Raw genomic sequence first — 26,222 nt, 5'->3', positions numbered from 1 at the left:
CCTACAGTTACTCAGACCCACTTAGAGGTATCAGAATAATTTTCCTGAGAGACCACATTGAAAACAACCAATCAGCTTTGAAATAATTGATTTTAAAATGAAGGCCTTTTTAAAAATAGAGATTCTACTTCCAGATTGTCCATTATAATTTTGACATTATTGTCAGTAAATTAATTTGAAAATTATAAAATTAACCCATAAAATAAGCTCTGAAGCAATTAGGTGTTATAATATAGAAACAACATTGACAAACTGTGAAATTAGAGTAAAATCCTAGCATAGAAGATGAGAATTTTCTGGCTGCTGCCTATTGTAATTAAAATAATTAGGAATATGAGATTTTGGAACACTTCATACCAGAACACAGCATCTCTGGAATTTTCTCTCTGGTGCCAAACTGCAAAGAATTGAAGGAGAAAAAATTTTCCACAGCATTCTTCACTGATGAGTATTGATAGAACATAAATTGTAGCCTAACATGCTCAATTGTATGTATTTGTAAGCACAGATGTATCTCAGAAAGATTTATTAAGTCCTGCATTAGAAACACTTCATTTGGTTCATATTTTTTGACATATAATGCAGGAGCATGTTAATAGCTACACTGCCTTATCCCCTCACTCCTCCAGAGATCAGACTTGCAACAAAATCATTCTCTTTTCTATATATACAATTCACTAGCAGAGTTAATATGTGATTAGCTTTATGGTTTAACCATGCTGCTGTATAAAAGGCAGATTTAATTTTACTAATGATTTCAATTTCACATTTCAGCTGACCAATTTCTTTTTCTGTTAAAAATACCCAAATATCCAGCACTCAGAATCACAGAATCATCAAGGTTGGAAGAGACTTTCAAGATCACCTAGTCCAACTGTCAACCTAGTACCACCATAATCCCTCCTAAACCATATCCCCAAACACTGCATCCAGATGTCTCTTGAGGACTTCCAGAGATGGTGACTCCACCATCTCCCTGGGCAACTTATTCAAATGCCTAACCACTCAGTGAACAAAAGTTCCTAATATGTAACCTGAACCTCTCCTGCCACAGCTTAAGGCCATTTTTTCTCTTTTCACTTGAGAAATGGCAGAAGGGACTGACCCCCACCTCACTACAACCTCCTTCCATGTAATTGTATGCAGCAATGAGGTTCCCTCCTCTCTGCTTCTCACCCCTAAAGAGCCGAGGCCAACCTTTATTTCAAAGCATCAAGTAAACCTTTTATCCCATTTTCTTTGAATTGAGTTTCCATAAATTTGAATCTTAATAGTTACACAGAGGACACTGTGTAATATCACTTTTTCCTCTGAGAAGGCAAATGACCCTTAAAGGTTTTCTTCCTCTGGCAAACACCTTTTAAAATACTTCACTAATTACTTAAAGTACCAAACCCAGTAGCAACGATGCCATGCAGTGCTACTGAGCCCACAATGGAGGCCCTATAACATGAATAGCATTAATAACCTCTGAAGATAACTAAACAAATCATCTGTCCAATGAACTATTAGGAAAATGGAAACTATTTCTTTGTGTAACATAATTTTGGGCCTACAAATCTGCTGAAGGTGTTTAAATCAAAAGAAATCATGTGTGCTAGTCAATAGTTGGCAGGAAGGCCTCTAAAAGACATATCATTTACTGTAGTTGTAGTTTAGGGTGACTATTAATTTTTTACGAGGACCTGAAATCAGTCAATAAAGACACTGTGATACAGGAGCATGTCTTCTGTCTTTTAGACAAAAAGTGTAAATAAGAGTTCATTACAATGATCTTTAGAGATTCTTCTGGGTTTCTTGTAATGTGAGCCAAGCAAGGAATGGTGTTCTGTCTAGTTTACATTTTATAAGAAGTGAATAACACAGATAACAATTGTATTACAATTACAGTGTCCTAACTAAATATTGATGTGAAGCTGAAGTTCTATTACATGATGTGCAACAGGACTGTTGAACAAGAAAGGTAATTTTAGACACTTTGAGCAACAGGAATCCTAGAGTCTTGTGTTAAGCTGTGAAGCAAGTGTATTTAAAGGGAAGAAAGAGACAAAAAATTCTCATTCTAGAATACAAAAATATCCAAGTACTCTGAACTGAAAACAGCTCGAACAAATAAACAGGCAATGGAGGGAGTAACACTGTCAGAAAACACCCTTCTGCTATAATTTTTTCTGCTCTTTATGGCTGCCTTAACATGTTAATCATGAGCTGGTACAGTTTGATTTGGACTTAGAAAAACATACCAATGTTTAAATTCTCCTCAAGTGTATAATGGTTAATTGCATAATTTATTAGTTATTGACCACAGCTGCCCAGGAATCATAAGTGATGTTTATTTTTTTTAGTGGGAAATGTGCCATAGCAAAACATTTCTTGAAAATGTGATTGTTTTTCTGAAACTTTCATATTCCTAGTAGAAATTCTAATGAATATAAGAGAAGACAGCGGAATGAGAAACAGGTGCTCCTTGAAAGTGAGTAAGAGTTTTTGTCCTCTTGGTGTCTGTTACTGACTGAAGAAGAACAGAGCTTGACAGGTGCTCCTTGAAAGTGAGTAAGAGCTTTTGTCCTCTTTGTGTCTGTTTCTGACTGAAGAAGAACAGAGCTTCAATTTTGCCTTTCTCCATTCCCTGGTAAATACCAAGGATGCCATAGAGATTTTATTCATTTAGCTAAGTGTTTTAGCTTTGACAGTGGGCAGAAGCAGATGTGTATAGAAGAGTTAAAAGCATAAAAAAGTCTACAAGAATACTTCTCTTAAGTACACTCCCACAAACACAACAGTTTGTGGCTCTTGACTTGAGAGAGTTTTTTATATATATACATATTAAGTTTTATTTGAAAACTTGAAAATATCATGAACTGAAGGAGATAATTCTCATCCAGAGCTAAATATGGTACAGACAAAGCAAATAAGATGTGGTTTGTGCCTGGGGAAGCAAGCAAGTCTAATTTTAGACATGATAGAACAAGGGAGCACAACAAATAGTGGGGGAAGGTGGGAGCTGAAGGGGGTTGCACCAGGAAGATTACAGGGTTACTTAGGTCCATTTTATGCATATCTTCATAGGATCACTGTTTCATTTGTGTATAACATTTCTAAAGCTTCTGTAAATATTTCAGAAGTAGCTGGAGAGGCAACAGAATGAGAAAGAAGTGTGTCTAAGATTTAGCAGAAGTAATAAGTGATAAAGGGAAGAAAATATGTATGGAAAATAATGGTCTATTTTTGTGTACAGGCTTTTTTGTTTTTCTGTGTGACCTTCTAGCCATCAAAAGACATTCAGATGTTGACTAGACTGTGTAATATATGCGGAGGCACTTGCTTTTTAGGCTTTTTCTTTTGCTGAATATCTAAATATAGGTCTGATGAATAATTCCAGGTCAACTGTTAGTAAATATTTAAGCCTTATTGTAGTTCGTGGATAGAGCATGGGGAGGTTCTCTGTGTTGTGTGAGGGCAGGTGCTCAAACTGTTGATCAGAACTCAGATCCTGCCTTCCAAGGGAGGATTCTCAATATAGAAAGTGAGACAATTCTATGTTGTGGGAACTTAACCTTGACTAAGGGCCAGATGTCTGCCTGGTCACTCACTTGATCCCCTCTGCAGCAGGATAAGGAGAGGAAATAGGATGAGAATGCTCATGGGTCAAGATAAAGGCTTGTCAAAGATAAAGTTGCTTACCAGTTGATGCTGGGGACTAAAATAGATTCAGAAGGTGAGAAATACAGACATTGAGACAACACCTTTCCTCCTCCCTTTTCTAAGCTTTACTCCTTAATTCCAGATTCCTATACCCACCCCCAAACAGAGAAGGGAGCAAGAGGAGCAGTTTGTAGTCACTACATAGTGGTTTCTTGCTTGCATCTTCCCTCTCATACTATTCTCTGCTCCAGCATGGGTTTTGTCATGGGCTGTGTTGTCCCACCTAGTTGTCAGAGAAGCCTACAGTCGATGTAAATTTCACATGCATTAAAAGAGATTAATTTTAAAAGTTTTCTTCAGATTCTTCACTGCCATTTAATATTTAACTCTATTGAAATTTCTTCTGTTCAAGAAATGGATGGATTAATGTTCTGAAAGTTCAAATATCCTGAAAGTTCAAAAATTATTTAAGAGCTGAAACCAGCATATTTAATGACTTAAACACACAAACTTGACCAGTACTGCAAAAATGAGATTGTATGCATGTCTTTGACTCTTATTTCCTGCCTATAACAATCTTTAATTATGATGGTAATATACTATGTCTTTAATCCATAATATAATGGATTTTAATAAACCTTTAATTCATATCTATAAAAAGAAATGTTTCTGTTATCATACACTTACGCTAAGTATCACATAATAGCTACAAATATTTTTATAGTTCTGGCATTTTAAAGTTATCTTGCATCATTGGAGGGCATTGAGTAGAATATTACTAAATGCCTAAGCACATTACAATCAGAAGAAAGACACTCTTTGTCAGGTTTGAGAACAGATCCATATTTGTATATGTTTTACTGTATTTATTTCTCTTCATCAAACAAAACAACTTTTCTCAGTTTTGATTCAGACTTGAGCTATGACTAACCTACACATTTCTGTAGCCCCCAAAACTACATTTCTTTAGATTTAACTGCAGAACTAATAAAGCAGTAAAAGTAGGCAAGTTCCATACGTCATCATGTATTCACTTCTGCTGGGTGATATTGTTCCTGTATGGTTCAAGTTTACTGATTAGTTTTTATGTTATTTGCTTATAAGCTAAATGAGGTGGGTTTTTTTTTTACTGGGTGATATTGTTCCTGTATGGTTCATGTTGCTTATAGAAGAAGTTTACTGATTAGTTTTTATGTTATTTGCTTATAAGCTAAATGAGGTGGGGTTTTTTTAGTTTGGTTTTATTTTTAATTTTTCAAAAATATTAACCAAGAAGGTAAAGCTGTAGAGAAATGGGACAGGATATTTTCATTCATCTAGTGAAGAATTTGGTTACAATCCTACAATAGTGTACGTGTTTGTATTTAATCCCTGACTCAATTGGATTTAACCATATCCTATCCATGTCTATAGTTAATAGTGCCTGTAAGTGATTTAAAGGGATGAGGGTAGAGATATAGATGGGGGCTAGATAGAGTTATTGTGCCTTTCTAGACTTTGGTTTGGTCAGAACCACCTGAGTTTAGAAAACTTACAGGTAGTCTTTTAGGTATCTAAAAGGTCAGTTGCATTAAGTTGTATTTATAGGCAATGGAGAGATGATAGTGATTCAGTGTAACTGGTTTAGGTAGGGATTTTGTTTTGTATATAAAAAATAAGTGTTGAGTCCTTGTCAGGAAGCAGCAAAAGCAGAGCAGCTCTACGAGGGAAGATGATATGGAAGATGATCACAGTACAAGCAGGACACTGACAAATGTATCTAAGCAGGGTAGGGATGTTGGCAGCAGCAGGCTCTGTTCACAGCCCAGCAGTCATCAGATAAGGTGAGGCAATGAGTCAGTTCTGACATCCAAGAGGTTGGCCAAAGATCTTGATTTTTCTCAAAGATATTATTCAGGAAAAAAAAAAGATTTGGGCTTTAATAAAGGGAAGAAGTGCCAAGGTTTATTGTTGAGTAGTGTAATATGTTGTTATAATAAAGCATCCATTTAATTTCCTGAATATTCTTGAAAAAGTTTTAAAGTATTCTAAATTATCTGACTGTCAGTTCTTGTGCAGTAAGATAAGGATTGAGGCTGTAGTCCCACACAGAAGCCCTGTAAAACAATGTCAACAAGAATTATTCTTACTCTTCACTATAGTAAAAGGAAAAATGTCATTTGCTAGAGCTAATAGCTCACATGAGTGCCTTGATACTTCGTTGCATTCGGCAACCCAGCATTGGATCAGTATGCTTAGCAATTCATGAAGAAGGTGGGGCAAAATTCTTTTCATTTCTCAAATCATGCTCATTAGATGAAGCCTGAAAGCTTGTGAAAGCTTTGTGCTAAGGGTTTTGCAATGAAACCTGTTGTCTGCCCCCATAAGACTTCTTGGTCTGATGGTACAAGAGAGATGGCTATGTGCATGGATGTGGGTAATCACCTTTCCTTTATGTTTCTTCATAATCCTTATTCAAAGAAAAGTGAGGGAATGAACAAAAAGTGTCCAGGATAATTTGCCAGGTTGGAAATAATGCTGAAATAGTATGCACACTGTAAATTTGTGCTTGTGTCTGTGGCATATATTGCTGAACTATGTGGGATGTGTTGGTCACATGCTCCAGATAATATTTTTGTTATACCATTTTCTCCTAATGTTCATTTAAAAAAAAATGCAGTAGCAACATTAGGTTTGTAATATCACTGAAAAGAATGTAATTTAAATAAATTAAACACAGCTACCAGTTAAAAAAATCTCAATAGTCATTTAAGTCATACTTGCATCATACAAGTGCAGTGGAACTGCAATGATAGGAGAAGGGGTAATGGGTTCAAATTGGAGGGGAAGTTTAGGTTAGATATTAGAAAACAGTTTTTTATTGTAAGAGTGGTGAGACATTGGTACAGGTTGCCCATGGATGTGGTGTCTACCCCAACCCTGGAGGTGTTCAAAGCCAGGTTGGATGAAGCCTTGAGTAACCTGATCTAGTGGGGAGGTGTCCCTGCCCATGGCACTGGGGATTCTGACTAGATGATCTATAAGGTCCATTCCAACCCCTAAAATTCTATGATTCTACAATACTTCTTCATGAGTATTCCCTTTACTTCCCTAAAAATTATGAAATTATTCATAATTCCATGAATAGAGGGATGTATTCTATCTGACTGCATCAGACCAAGAATTCAATTTATTGCATTTGATTTTTGTCTCATAATTTCAAACTATCTTGTAGAATATTGATTTTTCTTAGCATTTCTGTAGTTATTATGTAGCTCTTTTTTGGGACAGAGTGGAAGGCAGCATCATGTCTGAGCTAAGGATGAAAAATTTTGTAAGTATGGATTTTTAAATAGGATTTAAACTTCAGGCACTATAATGGTAGCTGATAACTATCATGGATTTGTAGTTAAATATTCAGTATCAACCTGTGTTTTGCTTTTTTGATCCTCAGAAAAATAAAGAAATCCCTGCACCTCTTCCCATCTTAAAAAAAAAATCTGATTTAGGCCTTTTGGAAAAGTTATCTATAAGAGAGATCTTATGGAGAAGAATTTAACAGGTAGTGTGATGATTGCGATTTAGTGACACCTGTTTTGCAAATATCTGAAAGCAATACACAAAACTCAAATGGTGTGTGTATATATATTAGTAACTGGTCCAATCTGTCTTTATCCCACATGGACTAACTGTATGTTCCCAGTTGGCTTAAATTCATTTCTGTGTAATATTCCTAGACAGCCATGTATAATGAAAACCCAGTTACAAATATTACTCTACTACTCCATTTTCTCTTCCCTCTAAATTGCAGGTTTTGTGTTCCTTCTTTTTTTGATAAATTGCACTGCTCTTCAGAAAAAAAAACTTAAATAAAAAATGACTTTACCTGCAGATATTACAGGCACTATTAAGCATATCTATTAATTTGCTTTCAAAACAAAATATTATCAGAGAGAAACTGATAGGGTTTTTTTTTTTACTTGAGAACTATTTAAATTGGTGGATGGTACACTTTACACATTCTCAGCAGCTTTGAAGTGAGTTGATTTGCATTGAACGTGCTAGACTGCACTTTTTATGAGAGTGACTGAGTGTCAGTCAGTGTGTGACAGGATGTACTGTGCTGAGTAGAGTCAGTGAGCCAAAACCCTGTATCTACAATCACAGCTAACATCATTTAGACTGAGCCCCCATGGCTCTCTGTAAGATTGCATTTTTATTTACAGACCAAAAGTGTAGAAACTGCTCTGGTTTATCCAGAATTAGTCATGTGTCTCTTCCTGAGTTTATCTCAAACTATAGGCCCTGGAAAGGAGGAGTGGGTGCTTGTAGGTCAAGAATTATGGAACAGAATCTTGTACCATCATGACAAGACTTCCTGTGCCAGAAAAATCAGCTCCTAAATAAAAAGAGAAGCAGAGGTGTTATCAGTAGGGTACAGTTGATATTACACCAGATTCTTGAGCCAAATAGGCTTAAGGAGTCTAAAAAGGCTGTTACTGAGTGGAAAGTTTATGTCTCAGAAAGGACCTTTTTGTTGATGCTGTCGATATAGATCTTGCCTAGAGGACTAGCAGGATTTTGTATTGAACTGAATTGTCTAACAACCTGAAAGGCCAAAATAGTAGCTATTTTACACTTTCTGCCCCTACATACCATCTTCATAGAATATAGAAAAGCAGGTTTGCTAAAGCTAGGCTCTTTTATGTGCATTGTAACACAAAGAGCATTGAGAGGTTCCATGAACTGTAGCTATATCATGTCTAATATGGTATTCTCTCTCATAAAACACTGTTATGATTGCTTCTATCCTTCCCATGCACTCAGAGACTGCACTGAAAAATCCAGTGTCTAATTAGAGGATTATCTGAGATGAATTTTTTAAAAGAAAACTCTTGCTTCCTTAATATTCACTAATATTTTTACTTGACAGGCCTGTAAGATTGAGGTTCAAATTTGTGGCATCCCATCCTGAAAGGGAAGGGAACAGGCAGATGTACAGATATTTGTTATTGAAAAGGGAGAACACGCAGATGTACAGATATTTGTTATTGAAAAAGAAGAACACAAGTCAGAGGGTCCACAAAAACTTTGAAGCTTATATTAGTAAATTACACATTTGGCATGGAAATGGGTATAAATTAATCCCTTAGCTTCTAGTGTAAACACATGGAAGTGGGTTTGGAATAACAGAAGAGACAGAGAAAGAAAGGAAGGATGAAAAAAAGAAAGGAAGAAAGAAAGGAAGGAAGAAAGAAAGATAGATCACCAGTCTTGGCTCCAGCAAGTGGGGGTGTCCACTGTCCCGGGGACATGCCACGAGGGCTTTGTGAGGGTACCTTTTTATAGATAATTTTCTCTGACCTGAAGCAGTTTCTCACTTTCTATGCAAATTAGTTCTGTACAATTTGTTCTTTGAGACCTTTCTGGAAATGGCTCAGAGGACCTCAGGGGTCTTTGGTGGTCTTGATCTCCCCTACTGTGTCAGCCTTCAGTCAACAATCCATGTCTCTTTTTTGACCTCATTCCTGTGCTTTAGCTGTACTGTGTTGTGTTTATCTCCAGGAGCCAGAACAAGGACATTTGTCCCAGAAAATTGCTGCTGTACCTCTATGTGGTCCCCTTCTCCAGCCAGTGTTCTTTATTGCAGCAAGTTCTTACCATCAATCCTTGGTTGGCTCCATGGCTATCTGGCTACTAGTGTTTGAGACATGCACTTCAGCTCCCTTATATTCTGGGCTTCTACACCATTATTTCAAACACTATAGGAATACAGAGTGTAATAAATGATAGTCTGTCTCAAATAATTTGCAATTCTGAAGTAGACCTGTCTGCTTATGGGGCATACTAATTTTGATTTCTAATACCATGGAATGTCCCCAAAGTGAAATCAAATTTAACACAAATCTTCCCTGTCCTGTAGACTGCTAAGATGGCTGACTTTTAAACTTAAGTTTTATTAGTCAATAAATTTGGGAGAGTAATTGTAACTTTTCAGTGGGTAGCAGAAGAGAGGAAAACTGAAACTCAGGCTTTGCAAAGCTCATTTAAAGTCTGTTTGTTTCAAGTATTTAAAACACCTGAAGGTGTTAGAGATTAAGAGACTGTATCTGAAATGTTAGAATAAACACTAATAGAAATGAGTAAATGGAAAGAGTACCTGTTATCAGCTATCAGAGAGATCAGTCTTCAAAATTGCATCAGTTCACTGAAGTTCTCATTTTGCTTTACACTTGTCTTCTTGATTGAGCTAGTGTTCTGCATTTAAAATTAGTAGGAGTGTGGTCTGTTAATCAAGGAAAGTGATTATTCCCATAATGGCATTTATTATAGCACATTTAAATACTATGAGCAGTTCTGGGGCACCCAATACTTGAAAAAGCCTGAGAAAGAGTCACCAAGCTACTACTTGGAGTCTGGATCACAGGATTTGTGTAAGGAGGCTGGGCCAGCTGGGCTTTTCTAGCATCAGGCAGGAGAAGTTTTTCTACTAGGGGCTTTCTACTAGGAGAAGTTGATCAAAAGAGATGGAGTAGGGCTCTTCCATAGCTGCATAGTTCTGTATAGTTTGAAACAAGGAAGATTCCAGCACAACCTAAAGAGAAAAACAAAACCAATCTTTATTATGATAACTAAAGACAGGAACATGTTGCCCAGAGAAGTTGTGGATTTTTTGTCTTTGTACAGTTTTGAGACCTGACTGGACAGAATCCTATCCTGAAGTAGTGGTTGGCATTGCCCTGAGCAGGATGCTGGCTTACATGACCTGCTGAGTGAACCTGAATTTTTTTTCTGTACCTCTGATTTACAAATGATTATTGCAATGGGTTAAACAGACAAACTTGTGAACATGCAGTACATCCAAAAAAGATTCTTACACTAGGCTGTCTAATATCACACATTAAAATAAGGTGGAAGAATATTTATCCATAGTAGGCTAGTATTATTTTTCCATATTTCCTTTCTTTTTGGTCTCTTTTTTCCCCTTGTTTTGGCTTTTGCTTTGTTTTAAATGCCTTTTGAGACACTTCTGTGTATCCATTAAAAAAACCAACCCAACATTTTATATTCAGTGTTGTGGACTGAAGAATAAATACCAGAGTATTCTAAAACTATGGGATAGGACTTGGTCCTAGAATGAGTCTAGGATAAGATTGCAGTGTTTCTTTGCCTAAAGCCATCTCATGTGTCAGGTTATTTCTTCCTTTCTTTGCTGCTATGGACAATTTTTCATGCTTCATAATATTATCAAGATAATATAGCAAGATAACACATCAGAACAAAAATGTGAAACCATCGAGTTATGTTTTAGATTGTTCAGTAATGTTGCAACCACTAAAAATGACATTTGCTTATTGATATTTATTTGACATCTCTAAAATATGTTTGCTTTGTCTAACAAACCTTTGCCTCACAAGAAAAAGGTATTTTCCAATTTAATCCTCAAATATCTCTCAGCAAAAGAGAATAAAAACCTGCTTCAGTTTCATGGAGAGCTTGGTTTCCAGGTTTTGTTGGATTTGAGGACCAAATGACATGAAAGATACTTAGCTTTTTAATGGCATGGTAAACTTCTGATCTAGCTTTATTACAAAGTAATGGAATAATTCAGGTCAAAATGTTTAATTAGAACCCAATAAACTTTTTTGAACAACATATCAGTATTACTTTGGAGAGCCAAATGAAAGTTCTTTATCAAGCACAGGCTTTTAAGATGAGGTGTTTTAACATCAGATTAAGAGCATAAAAGTGAAACATCTGATTTTCTGTATTATAATGTGTTTGAAATATTATTGTGAAGAAAATTGCATTTTTCAAAGTGAGAGATGCATTATTCAGATAGCTTTGATTATAAGATACATTAAAAAAGAAGCTCTTTTGTAAAGTCTGCCTATCCCAGGGTTTTAACAGAGTGGCTTTAATGATTTGAGAAATTATGAAAATACATTAATATTGATTTAATAATTAAACTCTGTAACATTATTAATTATTGTGCTGGTTTCTTGTGCTGGTTCCATTCTACTGTGTTGCAGTGATTTTCATTTTTTTGCTCAAATATATTATGCACATGCATTAACTTGTATTCATTATCAAAGATTTAAAGGCAAGGTTTAAGCATAAAATAAAAGTCCCTATCAACAGTGTGTCTCCAAGGCCAGGCATGGTGATTAAATCTCTTAAGTGATTAGAATAACCCTGCACATTGGAATAAAATTGAAAACTCTACAATGGGATAATGAGGAAGAGAGAACTGAAAATCTTTGTTTCTGAATGAAATTGTAACAAAGAATAATTTACCTAGACATGTTTGCTTGTTTTAGCTACAGTTGAAAAAATGACATTTAGATATGAACCCATCATAATGCACAGCAATTGCAAAGTCATGAATTAAAGTTGATTGTCTTTAATCTGCTTGTAATCTATTGTCAGACTCAAGCATCTTTCTACTATCTTTGTTCTACCTATTTTGGAGATAATTAATTTCACTGTCTTTTCCTTTTTCTTTTTCTTTTTCTGTTTTCTTTTTTTCTTTTCTCAGAGCCTGGCCCTGCAAGGTGCTTGTGAGTGTCCCCAGCTTCTTTTGGAAAGCCTTTCCAGGGATGCTACTGTGCACCTCACAGGACAGGATGCAATTTCTTTAATTTGTTATAATATCATTTTTATGTGAATTATAGAGTTTGATCCCCTTGTTTGGTGATTAATGATACCAGTTTTACTGCTAACTATTTATTTTCTGTTATATTCATTATTTATAATTTCACTGAGAAAAACCTTTTGTCTTAATGTATTTATCCTACTTAATTAAGTATGATATAACACATATTATATTTTCTTTCAAGATACAAAATACTGACATAGTAGTTATAAGAACCTGATCCTAACTGGTACCAAGTGCCTATAATTCTATTGAAGTTAACAGAAGAATAAGTACTTTGATGTTTACAGGTGGCACTTGGAACATTTCAGAGCCAATTTATAGACATTATTATTATCAGCAATAGTTAAGAATATGAATCATCAATATTGGGTTTTTTTTCATTATTGCTATTAAGTATAATGCAGTCATACTGTAAGAAAAATTCAGTCACTATTTTCTTGATAACCTTTCTTGTTTTTCTTTTTCTTTTGCAGCAGATTTTCTGGATTGTCTTTCCTCTGGCTTCATTTTAAATCTGTTCTTTTTTCTGTCAACTACCACAGGTTTAGTCCCTATGAGTGGTATAATCCACATCCTTGCAACCCTGATTCAGACGTGGTGGAAAACAATTTTACCTTGCTAAATAGTTTCTGGTTTGGAGTTGGAGCTCTCATGCAGCAAGGTATACGACTCAGTCTGCTCTTTCTCTTGGGCGCCATGTCCCACTTTTTGCTGGGGGTAACAGTTCTCTGTCACAAGGACTTGTATGGGTGCCTCTCTGCATGTAGCCATAAACCAGCCCTTTTATATTTTTGCATCCAGGCATTCCCAAACACCACCTTAGGGATTAGGCTGAAGCCAGATACAATTTTTAAAACTTAAAAGTGCAGCATACCTAGGTAATTTATTTCCTAAACAGGAAAGATTTACTGTGTAAGTAAAAGAGCCCATCACTCCATTACCTAACAAACTTTCATTGAAACAACCTAAAAGCAAGTACATCTTTGTCAGGCAAGAGTATAATGTCAAAATCTTTCTTAATTTTGATCTAGAAATTTCTTGATAACAGGTACATTTTATCTAGCAGTTAGTACCTGTAAAACAAATGGTAAATAGAGATTTAATTATTTCCTGCCACATTTTAGCATTTAAGATTTAATATTAAAAATCTAAAAATATGCCTTCAAACCTTAAAATCAGAATGGCCATTCTTATGGATTTACGTGAACAGTCTACATTATAAAATGCATAAACTGAGAAACTGATGCCATTGCCCACAATAAAATTGGCAGCTGCATTGTCTCATTGCTTGGAGTAAACCCAACAGGCAGTTTTAGCAAGCAATGTCTTAGGAAAATGGTTAAGGCAAGACACATTCTTTAAAATCTGTAATTTTGCTTACCATATGCCTTTTGTTTTGAAAATGCACCAAACATATAGATCCATAAACACATACCACCATTTTATTATCCTTTTTCAGAAGGATTTGAACACAGTCACATAATTTCAGATGCATTTGAATAGCACAGATTCAGCTTTTTGCTTTGACATCTCTCTGGGCAGTATAATGTAGTGTGAAAGATTGTTAGTCCTGTTGAAGAGCCACTAAAAGGAATGACTCTTCTTTCTGGAATAATAACCATTGCATATCACAAAAAAATTCATAGCAAATGTTGGCAGGAGCAAGTGCATATCAGTATAGTTGTTTAAATGGATATACCTGAGCAATCATTTATAAAACTTCCCATTATAAGTACACCAACTATAAATAAATCCTGGTTTTAACTCATCAAATGAATTCATGAAGGCTTGCTGTAACTGCAATAAATATTCTGTCATGTTGGTAGGTTGGTGGACTTAAAAAGTCTCTAAGCTCTCAGCAAAATGTACTATGCCCAGAAGAACATAAATTAATGGGTAAAAAGAAATAAAGATTCCAAATCAGAAATAAAAATACAGCAATAAATGGCAAAGTGTTTAGTAACAACTAGGTTGTCAATATATATTTCAAGTGATTATACAGTTGAAGCACAACTTCCAAATACTGTTTCTCAGATAACAAATGTTTTCAAAGGAGCTACCAAAAAAAAGGGATACTGACTGAAAAAAGATATTTTGAATTCTGTTCACAGTCCTCAGGACTGTCAGAATCACTATCAATGCTGAATTTCACTCCTTATGTGGCTGTATGCTTCTTCATATTTCTGGAGGAAGGAAAAAGCAATTTAGGTTTTTGCATCATGTCTTTTTCAAGAAAAATGTGTTTTGGTCCCTAGCATCTAAACATTTATTGACAATCAAAATAAGAAAAAAGCCCAACATTCATTTTAAAAGGTATCTTTTGGGGATAATAGCTTTCCATGAAGGAAAACTAGTTTTTCAGCATTAAGGCTGACCCTCTGTCCTTGCCTTATATTGTTTTGCCTTTACTCAGTTCATCTTTTAATAAACTTTAAAGGCACCATTCTAAGGATGAAGTATCAGTCTTGATTTTGATAATTGCTTTTAAAAAAAGAAAATCTCAAGAACCTCAAGTCACCTAAATGTAGACTTTTAGACAAGCATGGAACTTCTCACCTAACAGCGATAACTTTCCATTAGAAACAGTATAAAAGTGCTTGGACCATACTCACTTTAACTTATTAAGTGCAGCTTCTTTACTAAATATTCGTTCAGTGGTGGAGGATACATGATTGAGGAAACTCATACATGTCTTGCTGGCACCACTCGCTCCCAGGAAAATGTGGGATATAGTGCTGGACATGACGTTACCTTGGGTACATGACAGTCAGCCCCTGACCAGGCTCTGTTTCATGGGCCCAGGTGGCACTTGGTTTCAGTCCTTGGTAAGGTATGAACTCGTGGTAACTGGGGCAGCTGCGGCGAATGTTTCCACTCTTCTTTTCTTCTCAGTCCTATCTGACTTTACTGGTGTTGTTTTTTAACTGAAAGGAGAGCAATTAAAAAGAGTTCATGATGGTGGGCTTATTGGGAAATCTCTTAGTGTTATGGTGTCTAAGTGTCTGACTAACAGGGCCTAGGAGCAACTACATCAGAAAGGTACTTTTCTACTTTTTTCCTTGCAGAATTCTAGGCAGAGTCTGGCGCTGGAGTTGGCTGTCATGTCCAAGTCTGTCAGCTTTTTTTGTTTGAAACAGCAAGGGTAAGATGAACTGCAGGGTAAGATGGGCTGTTTTTGAATACAATAGTCCAGTTATGATACCACTTCTTTTTTCCTTTTCTTTGGTTTTCTTCCTCCTCTCCCCCTTGCTTTCCTCCTCCCTCCTGCCCTCCCTCCCCACCACAGTCCTACTGTTCTCTTTTTGGCATTGACTTTGGAAAGTTGGACATAATCTTTCATTTATATGAAGATGTGTTACCTTGCTGGACCAGTTCCTTAACTAATTCAATATTAAACACTAAAATTTAACAGGAATAAAATAGTCCATCTTGCCTTCATTCCATTTTACCCAGGAGATTTAGTAGCAAGGATAGTAACCAATTAACAAAAAGGGATTGTTTTGGTATGATGGTATAATGGATATGGTAAAACTGTTTCCCTGAAAACAAGTTTCCAGATACTACTAAAAGGTCTAAAGTTCACAAAATGAGGCTTGAAATTGTTTATTTGGCATCATTAGAAATTTCATTCCATTCAATTATAATGTTATGGAAAAAAAAAACCCCATACATCCCCACTTATAATAAATATTTGTGATTGTATAATACATTGGATTTTATTTTTTCCTATTTTTAATAATTAGGCACAAGAGAAGTCTATGTGCTTCAAGTTGTCTCATTAGGCTCTAAATTAGCATTAAAATTATGCAAATTGCTATACAGTGTCTGTCTCCCCCTCCATTCTTTAGTGCCATGAGCAGGCAACTCCAGCAATGCATTATAATCTATCTTGATCTAGTTTATGCATAGCAGTCTAATATTTGTATTGCTACTCTATCAAATTGAAGTGTGTGGCATTGCCACCCATACTTATATGAAATTGTGGGGCTAACTATAGAGATGGGAGATGTCAATTTTTTAAAAAAAATCTAAATGGTTAATAAACAATCCTATACAGAAATTCAAATGGCAAAAGTCAAAAGCATATTTATAATAGATTTCAGATTTTGCATTTCAGATATGTAATGTTTCATATCTGCTCCCTTCATCCACAGCTTATTTTTATTTAGGCAAGTGAGTTTTTGCAAAATACTTAAATAATTTATTTTAGTGCCTTGAAGATAAAGAACTGTATGAATTCTTCAATATTAGTATTAACTTAGAGGCTCAGTCTAGCCAGAATTTTTCTTCTGGAATACAATTTCGCATTGAAATATATATATGTTTATAAATGAATAAATCTCCCATTACTATTTTTGACTCCCACAGCTCCAAAAAGGTCTGTCTTTTATAAGTTTAACCAGTTATTTTTCATTTCAGTTGTGTGTGTTTGTACAAGCAGTACACGTAAACCTGTAGCTTAAAAGATTTTTTTGCACAGTGATTCCATCTCCCCACTGTGGCAAAAAGTGCTGAACACTTATTAATTGTTTTCTGTGCATCAGTTTCACCTTTCTCCCCTGGTTTTCGTTAGGTTCTGAGCTCATGCCTAAAGCCCTCTCCACCAGGATAGTGGGAGGCATTTGGTGGTTTTTCACACTTATCATCATTTCCTCGTACACTGCTAACCTAGCCGCCTTTCTGACAGTGGAACGTATGGAATCCCCTATTGATTCTGCTGATGATTTGGCCAAGCAGACAAAGATAGAGTATGGTGCAGTTGAAGATGGAGCCACTATGACTTTCTTCAAGGTAAGTCTTATATTCTGTTTGAGAAGTTGCTAATCCTTATTGTGGGGGAAAGTTTTTGTACCTTGCCGAGGAGCAACAGGCATGATTCCCACTGCTGTCAGAAGGAACAGAAAATATTTTTATTTTTTGCTGAGATTAGCTAGATAGCAAGGGAATCAAATGCCAAATCTCTCATGGAAAATAAAAGACTGTTTCTTTGATGATTTTCTTTTAAATAATTGAAGTACATGAAGAAACCTGAACACTTTACGCAGATTTCCTACGGCTGTGTACAAGAATATGTTTTGTTGGATTGAAAGTTGCAGTTTTTGTTCAGCACCATATCCACTTATTTGCAGTCTTTGCTCAAGCAACACTAAGGATATTAGTGGCTGAACTGAGAAAAACCTTTCGGACTTCATAATTTGGAAAAACTTTTGAATTAAATTTGTGGTCCATATAAAAAGCTCAGAAATTCCAGTTTTGCTGTTCTTTTTAACCTGTTACTAAGATAATTCAGTTTGAAACATAGTGAAATACATTACTGAATTAGAAATGCTTTTTTTTCTATCTTCACCCAGCATTTAAGTGGATTTAAATTAGTGAGAAGCATGGATGAAGGGAAAGAAGATTGTTCTCTAACTTCTTGTGTTTGATAGCACAGAGGTGTCTCAGATCTTCCAAATAGAGAGATGTTTAACAATATTTATCTGCTCTTTGGTACTTTTTGAAGACTAGTACACTCTGGTTTAAAGAGTCATTATGCTATCACTTAAAGCTCTATATTGACTGTCACATTTGAAATTGGGCAAAATGATGACCAAGGTAACTTGTAAACTGGTGAATAAATTGAAGAATGTGTGTTCAGTTTCTCTCATTGAGTACAAACTTTGTTTAGATATCAAAGCTAAATAGTCACTATTTAATCTTATGACCTTAGACTCAATCAAAGTGTACACTTTGAATAAAAAAAAAATCATAGGGTTTTGAGCTTCTGCTTGGAAATAAAAATCAATTTAACTTCAGTATCTCAGACTGCTTTAGGCTGCTTAACTTAAAGGATACATTGGGGAAATTCTGAGTATTTTCCTCAGAATACTTGTTGGAAAAAGAGCTGATGAAGTTGATAGAAGTAACTAATCAATTGGAGATCTCTTCATGTCAGGAAATATGTGAGGCATTTAAAAGTTACAACGTTGAAAATTTAAAGACTGAGGTTTTTAAAAGAGTTAAAATGATTTACATCTCCAGACATAAAAAGATGATACAAGGTATTTATTAAGTTACCAAGAAACAATACAGGGCTTTAACTTAATTTCAGTCTGACAGAAAACTTTGATCTCATTCTATTTAGGATTCAGACTGTGGAACTAAGAATCAAGTTTAAATTAGCAGTGACTTTCTTTCTGGTTGCCAGAAATACATCTCTCTACATCTTCCTAACTTTTAGTTGTCCTTCCCCTCACTCTTAATTTTGTCTCTTATTTACTATTTTTCCTTATTTTCTATGCCCATAATCTGTGGGTTTTCTAAGTGCACTGAGACTGTTCCTCTTTCTCTAGATGTTTTTCCCCTTCGCATATTAATGTAGTGCTTCCTTTTCTGCACAATTATTTCTTTCTGCATATTTCATTCTTCTGTGTTTATCTAATATATTGTATCCAAGAATTAGAGAGAACTTACTTCTAATGAAATAGCAATTGCACATCCTGCATTGAAGATTTTGGGTTGCAGTTGAAATAACCTAGACTTACAGACAACAGAATTACAGTGTCAGATCATATTAGTATTCCTTCTATTGCATTAATGAATTCTCCTTCTTCACTATGAATGAAGTAGAGAAATCAGAACAAAACATGATTTCTTTATTCAATAGATAAATTTTAGGTCAAATTGAGGTTTATTCTTTTGAACAAACATATTTTCTGGAGTCTGTGTGTGAACAGATCATGATTAGTAAGTGTTTTGAGAAATGAAAATTAATCGATAGCTGAGAACTTCTGTTCCAGCTAGCAACCAAATGATTTGATATATTTTTCTGTTGTTTGCTATCTTACTTAGTAGCATGCAAATTAATTGATTTGATTTACCTAATGAAATTGATCCAAATTTAAGCATTTGAAGTCTCTACAACTGTTCTTGCAGATTAGTCAGTAAGTGAAAATCATGCTCAAAAAGAAAAATATATGAAAACTATACAATCCCGTTCAATACCTTCAGTGTCTGAAACAACTTTCAGGTAGACATTAGAGTTTTCTTGATGTATATGCTATGTATATGTATTCACTAGAGCTAGATGTGTAAGGAATACAAGCTAATTAGATATGTCTTCCATGAAAGATAGTCCAAAACATATGCATACAGTGTGTTACAGTAAACTTTCTGGTAAAATTAGGCATTTTTACCTAATGATGTTATCTGAAAATAGAATACTATAATTCCGGTCAACATAATTGCCATGGTTTAAACCCAGCTAGCAACCAAGAACCACACAGCAGCTGGCTCACTCCCCCATCAATGGGATCGGGGAGAGAATTGGAAGAGTAAAGGCTAGAAAAACTCATGGGTTGAGATAAAGACAGTTTAACAGAGAAAGCAAAAGCTGCACACACAAGCAAAGCAAAACAAGGAAATAATTCACTGCTTCCCACGGGCAGGAGGTGTTCAGCATCTCCAGGAGAGCGGGGCCCATCACATGGAACAGTTCCTTGGGAACACAAATGCTATCACTCCAGATTGTCCTCCCCTTCCTCCTTCTTCCTCCCACTTTATATACTGAGCATGATGTCATATGGTATGGAATATCCCTTTGGTCAGTTTGGGTCACCTGTCCTAATTGTGCACCTCCAAATCTCCCATGCACCCCCAACTTCCTTGCCAGTGTGGCAGTACGGAAAGCAGCAAAGACCTTGGCTCTGTGTGAGCTCTGCTCAGCAGTAACAGAAACATCTCTACATTATCAACTCTGTGTTCAGCACAAATCCTAAACATAGCCCCATACTAGCCACTTGGAAGAAAGTTAACTCCACTTCAGCCCAAACCAGCACAATAGTACATCTGTATTTGTGTGTTTTCATATATACCTATATTTTGTATAAGTAAATTGTTTCAGGAATGTAATTTCCTTGCATGAAGAAAATTATCATGCAACAGAGTACTTTAAAATTAGACTTCAAGTGGAATTGCCTTAAAAAGTACTGCTAGAATTGAGCATCTCATAGAAAGTACTAAATAGTGCAAAAAGTACTTAAGAATGGAAACCTGATAAAGCATGTTTTTGAATGGTATATATTACATTCTCTGCTATATAGGCAACCGAATATCAAGTTGGAAGTAACACTGCCTTTTTATACAGCATTAAGGAAAGTACTAATGAACTATTGTGTCCTGTTCTGGTGATCTCACTTGGAAAATATGTTTAAAATTGGAAAGTGTTCATTAAAGGTGAAAGAATGACTGTAGGTCTGGAAATAAGCATTGCAGTTAGAGGCTAAAGATCAGTCTGTTTAATCTGCTGAAGAGAAGGTTAAGAGGTGACTTGATCATAGTTTGTAAGTGCCTTAATGGGAATGAGACTTTTGACAGTAGATGACTCTCTAATCTAGCAGAAAAAGGCATAATGAGATCCAATGTTTCATAGCTGAAGTTAGGCAAATTCAGACTAGAAAAAAGTTGCATATTTTTAAGAGTGAGAGCAATTAACCACTGGTACAGCCTGTCTAAGAGTGGATTGGATTCATTCACCACATGCAGCCATTATGAGGAAAATAGTTACAGCATAGCCCAAGCACATTATTCTTTTGATTTAGAAGCTACTCAATGAAATAGGTAGCCTTCTATGGAAGATATTGAAGCTCAGATTAGGTTTTAGTAGTCCCATCCTATTTCAGAAATCTAGGTGTGTATGAGTTCTGGGGACGAGGGTTGGACAAAGATTGTTGAGAGGATAAATTTCTCATCTGTGTGTGTTTTTCCTTAGCTACTTTGTCTTGTTTTAATGAGAGTGGATTGAGTAAAACAGTGGCACTATGTTACAACAAGAAATGAAGGCACCAGATGGTTTCCTGATGTTAAATGAAATTATCATATCTTGGTAATAGTTATTAGTTCCAATCACAGTGAGGCTTGGTAGCTGCCCATGAGACTGACAGTAATTTCTGCATAAATTAGTTATATAGCAGTTCATTGAATTCTTTCCTTAAAAAAGCTTTGGAACCTTGCCAAAGCTGTGTGGTGCTAAAACAAAAGAAGAGCCTATTTTGAAGGAGAACCTAAATGGGTATTGGACAAACAAGCTAACTGCTAAATTAAAACCTCCTGAAGGTAAAATCTTGGAGAACACATGGGACATATATTGAAAAGGCTGTTACCCTAGTGAGTCAAATATCCCTCTGAAATAGCTTTGAGGAAAATGGAGAATGTTATCTTCTTTAGATCATCTCATGCCTCCTCATGATCCAAGAAACATGTATTGCAGCTCTTTTTAGAACCAAAGGAAAATTTAAATACTCTCTCCTCTTAAGATCTATTTATTTGGTCTGAGCATGGAAATGGAATAATTTTGCAAGTCTATTATGTGCCTGGTGGGTCTAGTGGGCTAGTTCATTGGGAACAACAAAGAAAACCTTAGTATTGTCCAAAAGATTAGAAGGACTTAAATGTGAAAGCAAATTCTAAGCCATATCACTCCTGATACAAGTTGTGGTGTTTCTCAAATTATGGATTTTTATTTAGGTAGGAAATTAAATTCTCTTCCTTTCTCTTGGCTCCATTTGTCACTATTGGCCAGTTTCAAATTTCAGAAACTTATTTTTTTTTCTGTTTGGAATAAAATAAAAGGCATTCCTTATTTTCATGAAAGGTACTTATACTAGCTTTTCTTGGATGAAAATACCCTCAGATTTTTTTATTGCCTCTGATTTCTGTGGTCTCTCAAGTCTATGTTTCTCAAAATCCTGCTGTTTGTTTTCATGCTGAATGGCAGTTCTGAAACTGAGAATTGTACCATGCTTCTATTTCTACCTCAGTTCTCCATCACTCAAAAGAACTGCTTCAGCACATATGCTTGTATGTGGTCTACAATGTTAAGACTCTTAGGTGTGTGTGTGTCAAGTTTCTGTATACCTTTATTTTAATCATAATTTTTCAAATCTATTACTTCAATGTCAGAATTTTTTTCTTTCTGTATTTTTGTGCAGTACCATGCACAATGGAACTTTTCTCAGTTATGGTTACTAGGCATCTGCATAGCAAATAGCAAAATACAAAGTAAATTTTCGTTCTCTAATAGCAGTAGATTAGTGTCATTACTTCTGTATCACAAATTAAATGTGTTAGCTCTCTCAGACATATATTTTATATCTTTATTTTGCTGATCAGGAAGCTGAAGCACTAAAAGAGAATGCTTATTTTTCAAGATTTCTTAGTGAAGGGTAGATAGGGAACTAATTCTGGTGAAAAACATGCAGAGGACTAGTTCAGGGAAGATTAGAATGATCTGGTAGACTGACTATACTATTTATCATTTACATTGGCCAGTTTCCTTCCTTTTCTTCTTCAGGATCCATCTTGGTTCTCCAGCTCTACTATATTCCATTTCTTCCTGTACTTTCCATAAAGATCTTTCCATAAAGTTCTTTCCATAAAGATCCATGCTGCTAAACCATTTTAGTCATTGTCCTTTCCCCCCACCTCCTCACTTTTTGTTCTAGCCTTTGTTGCCACCTGTCTGAGGAAATTTTGGGGAGCAACAATTCAACACCTAGTGTCTATCTTCCTCTTCCAATTCTCAGCCTATTGTTAAGGGAAATATTATCAAGCCCTACCTATAGACTGCAAAGTCTCAGAAACAGTCACATAAAGCTGAAAGGAGGAGTTGCAGGGGAATTTTCCCACTGATCGCTACTAGAGTACGAGTGACAGATCCCCTGACATAAATGAAGGAACAGTAGCTAGAATAAAGGTATGAATGCCATTCATTTATCATGAGTGAAACTGGCACTGATATGCATAAAGGCAGTATAGCTCAGCAAGATTTTCAAACCTGGGTCTGGACATTGTAATAGACAAATGACATTTATCTGTTTAACAAGTAAGTATGCACATACAAGCACATGGACATATAGACACATAGAACTTTAGCTGAATATTTCCAACACAACATCATAAATTTTAGCAGCATGTATTAATTATTTGGTGGAATTGTTGTGAGACAAAGATGAGAGAAACACCATTTGTGAACTTCTCAAATATCCAGTGACTGGCAGTGACTAATGGATAACAATTTTTTGGGTGCCAGCCTCCACATACTCATCTGGATAATGTTTAAAAAATTATTGGTAGCATATGTCACAGATACATGTTCAGTTTGATTTTATACTATTTCGCTTTATAGATAAGTTGCATTTTGATGTAACAAACACAGACTTGTTCGTGCATGAAAACACATGATACTTTTGACTAAAAAGAGAGTTGAATATAAACTTTTTTTACTTTTTTTTGATCATGATGATTTGGACCTAGCTGCTAGAAAAACAGCTGAAATGCATCATTTCCCATTTCCCATGATTATTCTCTCTTTGCAGGAACACTACTCAGTTAACTACTACTTCTTTGAACGTACAAAAACTGCAGACATAGCTGCTAATCTGTAAAGCAAGGTCTGTGGTCACTCCATACATTTAAAAGAACGGAATCTGCAATAGCAGAGCATGTGAGAGTGAGAGTTTTGTCCAGAGATCTCAAAACATCTATGCTTCACTGAGCTGTACTTATTTCTGTAACAGATCAAGGAAGTTAGGCAAAGGTAGATAGGTTATATGATGCATTAACACAGACTATAGCAAGAACAGCAGTGCATTTGAATCCTAAATAGAAGAAATTGCAATAAATTTGGCACCATTAAGTTCTTTGAGGTGAACTGTCCTTTTGAATCTGAAGGCAGAAAGCAGAACAAATTCACATAAAGGACCTCACTCCAAATAACTCTTTTGGTACAGGGACAATGGCTTTATGCTGCCTTGACCCTTCTTTCTTCTGAGAGCCATTAGTGTTTCTGCAGTAAATAAGAACATATATTTGGCTCCCTATTGCATCTCAGTGCTGAGGCATGAAAATGAAAATAGATGGAATGCGATAAAAATCCACTACCTTTCCATCCTTGCCTTTGTACATGCCCATGCCTTTTCCCTTCCCTTCCTCCTTCCTCTGTTCCTCATTCTTTACACCCTTTTCCTGTCTCCCTACAGTGTTGGCTGAAAAAGATGATCACAATGACTAGTCAGCTTTGCACTTCTACAGAGATTTATACTGCATGATGCCACTTGCTTTTGTTTGAAGTCAAATGAAGTTTAGTCACTACTAATCGCTGGAAATCGCTTATCTCAATAGCTTTCTTGTGTTGGATTAGGATCAAGTTAAGCCAGTTTAACTGTGAATAGTCCAACCTCTTCTGCCATCAGCCTCAAGATCAGTTTGCTCTACATGTCATAGACCTGTGGCAAGAGCCAACCCAGCTTTCTCATCCAGCTGAAAATGAATCTTTTTTTGTTGTTTGCATGTTTACTTTTCAGTTGTGAAGAAAGATTCCCTGGCTGCTAGAATGCTAGAACTGACATGAGTGAAGCAGAGTGTCTCAGTGCGTGGCAGGGCAATCTTATATCACCCTGCTAAATGTGAAAGCCACTGGTAATCCATACACTTTGGGAAGTGAATTGTGTTGCCTAGACATCTGGAAGTGTGACAATGAGCAAATCAACAACATTGAAATTGCTGATACTTCCAGAATGTGTTTTCTTTTTGTACTAATGTAGGTTTTGTCTTAACTGGTACCACATTTTGTTTCCTTTCTCTCACTTGATGTCCTTCACTTTCTGGCCTCTTCAGGGCCTGTAATGATACCGCTGGCAGGATCAGTTGTAAGACAATTACTGAATTCTGAGTTCTGCTCATAAGTTTAGTTGCACTGCTTTTTCCTCTGAAATACATCACCTAATTGTTATCTAGCCTTATCACCTTTCTGTCCTCCTGCTGCTTTCCCCCAGGAGGCAAGGAGAGAACACTTTCCTTTTCAGCCTTTTTTCTCTTTATGTCTGTCTTTAAATCATGAACAAGGTGAGGAAGGGTACTGAACTAGGTCATAGGGAAATCTTCAAGTGCAAACAGCATTTTGTGTGAAAACCATAATTCAGAGTTAGGGTTTGTTTAGGAAATTCAGAGGACATCTGAACATTTTTAACTCTGAAAAGTCTGAAAAAAAGAAAAGAAAAAAAGATTACTTTGCTCATCAAAGCAAAAAGATCTATCACCAACTAGCCATGTAAAAGTTTGCAGATTTGATCTGTGACTCATCCTGGGAATATGATTCAGAAACAATACTCCACAGTGAACTGTCTCTTGGTTCAACCATTTGTTTACGAGATCCTGCCATGTGAGCAATCTTCAGTGTTGAGTTTCTGCACACTGAAACAGCCTGAAAACCTCCATTCATTAGCAGAGGTGAACTCTTGGTTCTGCCTTGTCAGTTTGTATATCGTAGTACTGAGATGTTGTCCAACTACATTAGCATTGCTTTGTGTAGAGAAATATTTTCCATGCTAGAATTGCCCTGGATGTCACCTAAAGTCTTATTATACTGATGTATTGCCTCTCCAGATTTATTAATTTCCCCAAACAGAATGCTTAGTGAGATTGGTTAAACTATTCTTTTTTGCAATACATCTATGGTAATAATTACATAAGCTTTATTGGATATGGATATCTTTGAAACATTTTTCAGTATCCATACATGAATTGAATTGTTCCAGTACTTGACAGTCCTTTCCAGGAAGAAGATTTTTTCCTGATGTCCATTCTAAACCTCCCCTGACACAACTTCAGGCCACTTCCTCTCCTCCTGTTAGTTGTAACTTTGAAGAAAATACTGTGCCCTACCTCTCTACAATCTCCTTTCAGGTAGTTGTAGAGAGCAAGAAGGTCTCCCCTGTGCATCTTAAGCTCCAGGCTTCCTCAGCTGTTCCTCATAAAGCTTGTGCTCCAGACCCTTCGCCAGCTCCATGGCCCTTCTCTGAACATACTCCAGACCTTCAGTGTCTTTCTTTTAGTGAGAAGCCCAGAACTGAACACAGTTTTGAGGTACAGCCTCACCAGTACTGAATACAGGGGCATGATC

At 36.0% G+C, this 26,222-nt stretch overlaps 1 protein-coding gene across 1 annotated transcript in view; it reads left to right on the top strand.

Annotated features, from left to right (window-relative positions):
* LOC103807919 (glutamate receptor ionotropic, kainate 2) overlaps nt 1–26,222 on the top strand; it is a gene marked incomplete at its 5' end in the record, with an annotated part of 147,340 nt that overhangs the window by 51,523 nt on the left and 69,595 nt on the right. Inside the window, 2 exons of the mRNA XM_009080674.1 lie at nt 12,826–12,944; nt 16,857–17,074. Of these exons, the coding sequence (XP_009078922.1) occupies nt 12,826–12,944; nt 16,857–17,074 (337 nt within the window). The remainder of the gene's footprint in view (nt 1–12,825; nt 12,945–16,856; nt 17,075–26,222) is intronic.

This window comes from Acanthisitta chloris, unplaced genomic scaffold (genome assembly GCF_000695815.1).
Source record: "Acanthisitta chloris isolate BGI_N310 unplaced genomic scaffold, ASM69581v1 scaffold8660, whole genome shotgun sequence".
NCBI classification, from domain to species: domain Eukaryota; kingdom Metazoa; phylum Chordata; class Aves; order Passeriformes; family Acanthisittidae; genus Acanthisitta; species Acanthisitta chloris.
The sequence above is the reverse complement of the archived record's forward strand: the minus strand, read 5'-3'. Positions and strand labels throughout refer to the sequence as shown.